This window comes from Natrix helvetica (genome assembly GCF_964273705.1).
Source record: "Natrix helvetica genome assembly, chromosome: 2".
Lineage (NCBI taxonomy): Eukaryota > Metazoa > Chordata > Lepidosauria > Squamata > Natricidae > Natrix > Natrix helvetica.
Window position 1 is genome coordinate 45,094,622 of NC_138552.1, and position 9,909 is coordinate 45,104,530.

Sequence of the window (9,909 nt, forward strand, 5' to 3'; positions counted from 1 at the left end):
AAGAACTATTACAGCCAACTAGGCATTTTATGTTAATATTGACATCGTGAAATTATTTTCCAGACAAATCCCAGTTTTTCTCAAACTGACTTGAAAACATCTTTATTAGAATTGCCCCTGACAGCAAAATATTAAGGTAAAATTTGCAATTCATGTTCGAGTGGGTTTTGAAAGTATTGTTTTATCACTTTCAATGTTTTTCACTACTTTATTATAATAATCACTTTATGAAATGTTTTGTGACAAAGCAGTCTATATTTTTATAAATAACGTTTTATATTGGTCCAAAATTACCTTGGTTACAGGAATGAACAGCTTCTTGGTATTTATGCTTTTTGATTTGCACCTTCCCTAAATTACACCATCCTACTGGACACTGGTTGAACTGCTGCAAACCTGGCAGGAAAATCTGATTTAAAATATCATAAATAAATAATAACAGCTGGTCCTTGCCATACTCAATTCACACTCCAGAGAATTATTGCACCCAAATAATCTTGCATTTGTTGTTAAATATTTAAAAAGTCAATACAGTACTGTTGGGCAAATTGGCCATTAAATAATTTTATGGTGAACAGGCTGTCATTTTAGCAGCAATTTCAATGGACTGTATGGAGGGAAAGACAGGAAACATGGCAACTATAGGTGCAGTTCAGAAAGTTTAGGCCAAATTCAATTATATCTGCCTATGAGATATGGGATATTTATAAATAGGATGAGACCCCACTCCAATTCAATCACTGGAATAGATTACTGACCCACTTTCCTTCTATTATCACTTACCTTCTGTAAGCTTTTTTTCAGCTTCGTTGTAATTTCTTTCTTGGAGGGACTGAATCCCTAAAATGATCAGAGCTAGACCACTTCTTGAATCAATATCCAAAAGTTTCTGACAACAACCGAGGGCCTCCTCAGTCAAGTTACCTAATACACACAAAGGAATTTTTATCTCATTTTTAAAAATCTGGCAACACTAACATATACCATATAATTTTCCATTTACCTTTTTCCAGGTTTCTTCCTTCAAAAATATTCCGTTTCTAAGACATACATACAAAACTACTTTCAGGGCCTTTCTCAGTCTCTTTAATATACAATTAGATTACGATTAAGATGTCCTAGTCCAGATCAACCTTAATTAAATTCAACCTTTCAAATCTTCAAAGGAAGTTATGTAGGATTTTTTTTTACTCAATTCCATTTTGCAATTTCTTGATCAGCATAATGTAGCACAGCGGAAGATTTTCAAGATATGTGATAAGAGAACATTAATCGCCACAATGGCAGGTACAAGAATAGAAAATGAACAAACTCATAAAAATTCATATAGAATTAAGAAGCTAGTCAAATTACCTGACTGAATGAAGTGTAAGCAAAGAACTTCCAGGGGATAACTCATGTTAGGATAGATAATCATCATTTCTTTACAGGCCTTCTTCATTCTAGAAAACTCATGAGGAAACTTGTAATAGAAATAGAAAAACAATTAGCAAAATTGATAAGGGGTCAACATGCACTTTTAAGATTTCAATATTATTCTTACTTTTGACAAAGTCTGAAGGAATTCTTTGTAAAGCTTTTTGTGCTCTTCACCTGGAACTGTTTCTGAAGAATTGATTGCCTCTTCAAACGCATTAAGGAACTGAAAAAACAATGTCAGCATTGTAAGATGAAACAACAAAGCCAAAAACTAGCAAGCTTTTAACTAATGGTGGCATATTGAGACTCATATTCAGCCCTAATGAGGTTTACTTGGGCTTAATGTATAATGCAAGGCCACCCATTATTATTTTTCATTATATTCCACTATGGTGTATTCAAAATTCCAACTTAGTGTTATGTATGCCTATCATCTGAAAATCATTTACCTCTATTCTAACACTAGTTCGGAAATAAAAATGAAAGCCAAATAATTATCGGTAGTCGGATTATTATTTCTGATCTTTTTTTTAAGCATAAAGATACCAATGGGAAATGAAAAAGTTGGCAGTTATTTTCTTGCCAACCTTTCCTTTTCTCAAAATAATCCACTCCCCCCTCCAAAATCCTTAAGGGACAAAACATGAAGAAACAAAAACATTTTAAAAAGCAAGCAGGGAAATAGTTACGACACACTTTTTAAAATTTCAAGCCTTCCAGTCAGCTTTCCTTTAGGAATTTCTTTAGGCAAACAGTGCTTTTCTCGGTTCATCCTTAACCAGATTTAGCCATGACAAATAAGGGCTGCAATACAACAATATTTTGAGGCCCCACATGTTGCTACACTTGCTTTTATGTATCTATCAGATTTAGAGACCACCCATGTCACTCACAGAGTAATTCTTTAAAGAAATCAGAAGAGTGTTTTACTTCATTGATATATTTTTTATCTTCATCATTAAAATCAATTATAAAGTGGGGTACAACCATTAACTATTAAATTGGCTACTAATACATTGATTAAAAACATGTCAAAATGTTAAAAATATCTCAGTTCAGACAATATGACAGTGGGAGAAGAAACGGGAACACCAACTGGTTCCTCATCTACAGACTGGAGGTTTTACTTCCCATTGGCCAAGATATGTATCAATCAGTTTTACACAGATTAAGCAATCATCAGAATTCACCTCTTGTTTCAAGTAGGCCTCCTGCTAACATCTGGGAAACAGGGACATGCATATATTTGTATGTATACGTTCATCTATCATTAGACCCTGGTCCAAGCAAGAAAACTAACAGATCTCAAACAGATTCCTCTGCTTTGTTTGCAGCAGTCTTTAGTCAAAGGGTTTACTAGTAAATTAGAACCCAGAACTGTTCTTATTTACAGTATTACTAAAACTTTCAATTTCCCACTACCGTAATAAAACAAACGTTTTGAATTATACTTCCAGGCGAGAGCTGCATTTTTATAAAGTGTTCAAAAACAGTAAGTATCGTATCTAAGCGATTACATACCAATTGCTCTATTTCATTATCTTTAAGTTGTATGCCTTCTTCTAGCAACTGGACCAATTTCTTCCAAAGCTGATGAAGTTCAACATTGTCTGCACCTCCTTCTTTTCTTATTTTTATTAGTTTGTGCCAGCTTCGTACCACCTATCAAGAAAGTGACAACAACATCTCAATTCAGGTCAACAGTAATCAAAGCAAGTGATTTGAAGTTAAGCAGTGTTAGCCTAGATAGTACTTGAATGAGGAACCATCTGGGAATTCCAGCTGTTGACTAAAACTGTGAAAAGTGAAGAAAAAAACCTGGAAAAATCATTAGCAAATAACATCTCTAAAACTGCCAAGAAAATTCCAGATGTATTACAGATTACAGATGTAATCACTTGGAGTTTAGCATAAGATTAAAGATAAATACTCTACAAAATATCTCCTGAATAGATTTTAATGTCCGAATTATTGGATTCTTCTCGTGATTTCTCTTTTTAATAGAAAAACTATACTATTTTGTTTCTAAAATGAAAATAAAAAATTAGTGTCTTTCTTCCTTGTATGGGAACAGAAGTGATGGTTTGAGCAACAGAGATACTAACTGGGATAATGAGTAAGTTATGTGAACTCATCAGAAAGCATCAAAATAGGCCAGCAATGGTGAAGAAAGCATTACAAGTTAAAAGATTAACAATGAGTACTTGAGAAAAACTACTTTTTAAAATCCACTTCTTTTTAAAATCCACTTCTGAATACTTGAAAAGCAATGCCTCAAACAGCAAAGAAGCACTCTAGAAGAAACAACCAGCATATTTCAAGGCAATGGAATAATAGAAAATTGACAATAATGGAAGCAATCGAGTGCAAATGTAGTGTGGGTTATTCACAAGCTGGCATACTAATATACCAAGTCCTAAAGAACGATTTATCACAGGTGTCCTTGCAATATTTATTTCTAAAAATTCTGATTCATCTAATGGCTCCCTCAATGATATATGAGGACAATTGACCTATCAATCACAAAAGTAAAATTGCTATCAAATCCTGCACTATTGACATAAAATGTTTGACTCAAAATTTCTGAAATGTTTCTAATCCTAATGATGCTGTGAAAAAATTCCATCACGGACCCACAAGGTCAAAAACCCAAACTAAAATACAGTTAAGAGGGAAATCAATAAAACCAAGGGAAACCTAAAATCTGGAGGATCAGAGAAACAGCCTAGCAGAAAGCAAAACTCTGCAATTATGAAAAGGGAGTATAATATAATTTAGAACACAAACACTTTGCCAAGGGTAAGCCAAACTACCAGTCTAATTGGATCTAATAAGTAATCTAATCAAGTTAAGCAAACACATGTAGAGTTATGGATAGACTTGGCCATGCTAGGACCCACAGAAGGCCATAGTACATGAGCAAAACACTTCCTGTCACAAATAATGCTTCAGCATCCAAGAGTAAGTTTAGTTCCAGTACCACTTCAAAGTAAATTTTAAGAGGTCTTGGGATTGATTGAGTGAGTATACTCACTCAAACATGTCCCCACATGAATACTTTAAAATGCCTCATAATTTTGAGGAAACTCAAGGGATACAAAGCAAATATTTATTAATAAAAAATCAACTAGTTTTTCCTGTATCTACCCCAAAGCAATTTTTGTAAAAGATACCATTTACAATGAGCAAAATAAAAATGAGCAAAACAATAACTAACCTGAAGATATTGTTTATCTTTATGATACAGCTCCACAAGCTTTTTACATACTTCACACCATTTCTGTTGATCAGTGCTTAAAAAAAACAAGATGCATTTATTAATTATTTAACTTCTTCTAAAAAAAATGCTTAAAGATATCCATTTTTAAGGTTAACTCCTTTTGCATTTTCAATCCTATCCTGCTTCCTATTCTTGATTTATATTTATCAATTTGACTCTGTAAACTGCTTACAGAGGGCTGTAAAGCACTGTAAAGCGATATAAAAGGCTAAGTGCTATTGCTATTTATCTAGCTTTCTGTAATCCTTTCTCCATTTTCCTTTGAGAAGTGTGGTGGCTCAGTGGTTAAGATGCTGGGCTTTTCAGATGGAAAGCCAGCAGCCCAGGTTCGAGACACAAGAACTATATGACAGGGTGAGCTCCTGTCTTCGCCCCAGCTCCTGCCAAACTATCAGTTTGAAAGTATGCAAATGAGAGTAGATAAATAGGTACCACTTTAGTGAGAATATAACAGTGTTGTGTGACAACAAGCTGGCATATGACCTTGGAAATGTCTTCGAACAGCACTGGCTCTATGGCCTTGAAACGGAGATGAGCACCAATTCCTGTAGTCAATAACGACTAGCGGAGTAAAATCCGCAAAAACTTATTTACCTTTTTTTCTTTTACAGCTACCTTTCTGTCATCTTTCTTCCAACTTCCTTTGGGTTTCTGCTTTTTTTTTCACCGGTGCTATCCACATCATCCTTTGTAATCTTTGTCTTCCTCAAGCTAGTAGACATGGCTTCCTTCACTGCTATTTGATCATCTTTAATTTTACAACATTCAGTCATTCTGAATGAGGACTTAGCATTAATAACACAACTTGTAGTAGATGAAAACTTAATACACTGAGAGCTGCTTGTTGCCTCTTTCCATGGTAATTCTCAGAGGGAAAAATGAGAAGAGGAAGGTTTTTCCTAACTGAAGGAATAAACAACTTACTAACAATCCTTCACTATAGTTCTGCTACTGAAAACATCTATGTTCTTAAAACGAAAGAGAGACAGAGAGAGACACACAGAGAGAGAGAGACACACAGAGAGAGAGAGAGAGAGAGAGAGAGAGAGATGCATACAGACTAAAAAAAGGGGTGAAATAGTCACACCTAAAGTATGTGTGGGTGAAATCTCATTTTTAAAATAATATTTTAAATACATTCTGTCATGTTGTCATATTGACAGATGACAAAAAAAATCTTCAACTATTTCTTACGTTTCATAGAGTTCTAGTAGTTTTTCATAAACCTTAATCCAGTCTTCTTTGACATCTGTGTGATTTCTTTTTTCATACAAATTTGCTAAGCCCTGGGTGAAATTGAAGAATGTCATTTTGGAAGCAAATGCTTGATGTGTGATATATAGCTTCAACTTCAATTATCTATTTTATGGACTATACTTTCCAACATAATGTATTTAATAATAGAAAATGAATTAAAGCAATTCATGATGAGAATATATAAAGTTATTCTTTACAAACAAGAGGTGATTACAGGTAGTCCTTTGAATTTACAATGGTAAATGGGATTAGGATTGCTGTTGCTAAGTGACTGCAGTCATAAATGGTGATATCACATGATTGCATCATTTAGCAGCAGCAATCCTAGGCATTCCTGGTTGCCATCATAACCCAAAGACACTCGGCATTAAATAGGAAGGGGAGGATTTCCATGGACGGAATGCAGGGGTGCAGTGGGTTGTGGGTAAAACCAAGGGAGAGCTGGCACAGGCCACATAAAAATTGCATGAAGTTGGGGGCGGGGCTGGGGGGGCTGGTGCTGGCCATATACAGGAGTGCTGCAGGCCAGAGGGAAAGCAGGAATGTCTTACTGGAGCAACTTGTGATATCTTTGATTGAGCATTGATTTTGCTTGTGGGAAGCCAGCAAGGAAAGTCACAAATGGTGATCAGGTGACTCTGGCTCCTTATGACATTGTAATTAGGAGACAGACACCCAAGTGCCCCAATCATGATCACGTGACATCAGTAATTCCCAAGTGGAAACTTTGATGACTGGTTGTACATCCATTTTTTCAGTGCCATAATTATGAACAGTCACTGAATGAATGGTTGTAAACTGAGGATCACCCGTATAATCTTTTAAAGTACTGCCAACTGTTTCTCATGTAACATTAACTATTTGATTTGCTACAGGAATGAAAAACTGTCATTGACCCAAAACCCAGAGTGTTCCACTGGACAAAGCTTTTTGTTTTGAGGCTCTGATACCCATTCTGGGGGCTGAAAATGAAGAATCTATAGTGCTAAGGCATACAAAGCACCTTAAATAATAAACATTATATTGCATGTGTGCAAATGAGCTACTAACCAAGGAGAAAAAAAGAGGAGGGGATTCTATTTTGTGACATTCAATCAGGAAGAATCCAAGATAAGCCTTCTTACCTTTGAGTCCAACATACTATTGTATTTTCTGAAGATCTACAACTTCTTCTTATAAACAGATATGCTTACATTGATATAAACATGTTTGTATGGAAAATTGGGTTAATGTCATATATACCTGCCATGCCAGCAACTGGCCCGGATCAAGTTCAGCAGCCTTCTTATATGCACCTTGGGCTTGTTCAGGTTGTTCTAATTCAGCAGCCGCCAAGCCAATGAATACCCAAGCATTGTAATTATTTTTTTCTTGTTTCAATACTGCCTATTAAACATAGATTCAAATGAAAATATCAAACTATTCTTTTTGCAATTCGGATAAACATTTATTAAATGATTTCTGAGCTTAAAAGTCTTAATTCAGATTTATTATCTTAAAGATGGGAATTTTTTACTCAAACATTCAGATTAATTTATATAACATCTAAAATTGCGCAAAAATCTTGATAGCAAGGAATAATGAAATTTTCCAACATTTTCATTATATATAAAAATGCTGGTGGAAAAACAACCTGCCAGTGCCAGTCTCTGAAGACATTACTAAACAAACTAACAACCTGACTCGGTGGTTGGATTCACAAATGATGCTAAACAATAATGAAATGATAAATGCTTCCTTGTGGCTTAGTATGTTGTATGAACACAACCACAGCAGGCTGTAAAGTGATTGTACCTAATTAAACAAAGTAGGTTAAATAAAACTCTGGCTTAATAGGATGAACCAGACGTTTTATATAATTATAAAAGGAAAACAAATAGGATAAGAAAGGTACTGCTGCAGAAAATAGTATAAAAGAATACACAGCAAAGAGAAAGAGGAACAACCATGCAAGTGAAGGACCCCCCCCCCCAGGTGGCATTAGAGATGGTTACAGTACTATGAACATTAACATTTTAATGTAGACAACTTATGACCTTTGACTGTTGATTACCTTGCAATGTTTCAGTGCTTCTTTATACTCCTTATTTCTTATTGCATCTCTGGCACTTTTCAATGCTGCTTTCACTTCCTTGTTTGACATGGCTACAGGTAATATTAATGTAAGAAAGTTACTGATACATATGAAGACAGTTGATGTATATTTTTAAAATAATGTAGTACTTTACTCAGCAGCGTAGCTAGGTTAAAAGAAACATGTTTAACAAAGACATACAGTTGCCTATATAAGAGAATTCAACTAGACAGCATATACAGGACACACAATCCAAAATAATTGTGGTGTTAAAAATAATGAAACCTTTGTTGCAATAACACAAGCCCTGGCCTTTTGTATTTGCATCTTAATGTCAGATGTAACTACAGTAGGTAAATCCCAGAGTTTACATTGTGTCATATGTACTTCTATCATTTTTTTCCACTTTGGATACCTATGCCTTCCTGTTCATCCCTCATGTTGTAGAAGTTGTGGAATGCATATAAGCTCTGGAATGTTGGCTAATACATACATACATACATACATACATACATACATACATTCAAAATTAAATAAAAATTTTAGTTCAATGACAAAAAAAGCAAAACAAACAAAAGTATTATTCCTGCTTATTTTTCCCCACAACTATGTTGCTTCTCAGTTCAACCCAGCCAAAGTAAACATTTTGAATAAAGCATGTCTCAATAATAGACCTCTCAATAATAGACCATCTCTATAAGTATTGTTTTAATGGTCTGCAGAGGGAACTCTCCAGCTAGAGTATTCAAAATATTTTATACTATTTGTTAAAAGCAACCTATAATGTAAAGCAGCATAATTACAAACATGGTGCAGATATGAAGGGAATTAGGAATTTATTTGAATCTTGTGTGGGCAAACATTTAAACTGCTATCATCTGAAAATATAATTCAGTTTCACAATACTTGCTAGCATAGCTATATAATCACATATACTAAGATCATCGCTGTCATCAATAGCTATACTTAAAAAATGCCCATAACGTCCTTCACAATTACATATACAGCAAAACAAATGTTTCTTGTCTCCAGTATGCCTAAAATAATTATCAAGAAAACAACTACAGCAGGAAATATAAGGCAACGGGTTGAAAAGTACACGGCAAATGTGATGACATGTACCCTACATGTAAAGTTTATAACCAAGAATGAGGATTCAGCAAGCTTCTTCGGGGATCTTCCAGACAAAGTTTTTATTGCAGGAATGTCCTGCTTTGCTTGCAATAGGCAATAAAATAGGTAGGGCAGCTGCACAATAAATGTCTTTATCAATTAAATACTTTATGAAGTTCTTTCTCAGTAGACTTTTTAGGAAAGGAAAATGATGGGGAAAGCCAAGGGAATTATAAACGGGAAGCGACGCTGCACCAAATGTTTGGGGTGCGACATGGCACTGGTGCAAAAGATGCCTTGACTGGAACCACCCTAAGAACCGACCAGGCCAAAGGCCACGTAGCAAAAGGGAGCCGCGGACACATGGAGGAGAAGGTGGGACGCGGCGTTCAGAACCGCCCGGCGAGCCCGATCGTTTCGCTTTTCCCCCAACCAAATCGCAAATCAGTTTAAGCGCCAGATTCATCGCCTTTCCTTTTGCAAAGAAGACGAAAGCCAGGCCCCGAGGGCAGAAGAAGCGCGCTCGAGGGCTCAAGGAAGAGCCTCGCCCGGGGCTGCACAACAGGCACACTCACCGGCTGTCGCAGCGGCCAGGCGCAACTACTAGTACCAGCAGCCACCGAAAATCGTTTCCTCAAAATTCTCAAAAAAAAAAAAAAAAAAAAAAAAACCGCGCAGGCGCGCCGAGTTCTTATTTCTTTCTTTATTTTCCAACCTCCTCTCCCTTTTCCCTGACGTCAGAGGGCAAACCACGCGAGCCCTTCCG

General features: G+C 35.7%; 1 protein-coding gene across 1 annotated transcript in view; it reads right to left on the bottom strand.

Annotated features, from left to right (window-relative positions):
- SKIC3 (SKI3 subunit of superkiller complex) overlaps positions 1 to 9,853 on the bottom strand; it is a 50,454-nt gene extending 40,601 nt beyond the window's left edge. The window contains exons 1-10 of the mRNA XM_081940929.1: positions 9,719 to 9,853; positions 8,010 to 8,101; positions 7,199 to 7,342; positions 5,894 to 5,985; positions 4,637 to 4,712; positions 2,941 to 3,081; positions 1,544 to 1,642; positions 1,354 to 1,462; positions 784 to 924; positions 295 to 396 (exon numbers count right to left, since the gene is read on the bottom strand). Coding sequence (XP_081797055.1) covers positions 295 to 396; positions 784 to 924; positions 1,354 to 1,462; positions 1,544 to 1,642; positions 2,941 to 3,081; positions 4,637 to 4,712; positions 5,894 to 5,985; positions 7,199 to 7,342; positions 8,010 to 8,099 — 994 coding nt within the window. The 5' untranslated portion in view covers positions 8,100 to 8,101; positions 9,719 to 9,853. The remainder of the gene's footprint in view (positions 1 to 294; positions 397 to 783; positions 925 to 1,353; positions 1,463 to 1,543; positions 1,643 to 2,940; positions 3,082 to 4,636; positions 4,713 to 5,893; positions 5,986 to 7,198; positions 7,343 to 8,009; positions 8,102 to 9,718) is intronic.
- Positions 9,854 to 9,909: the final 56 nt, after the last annotated feature.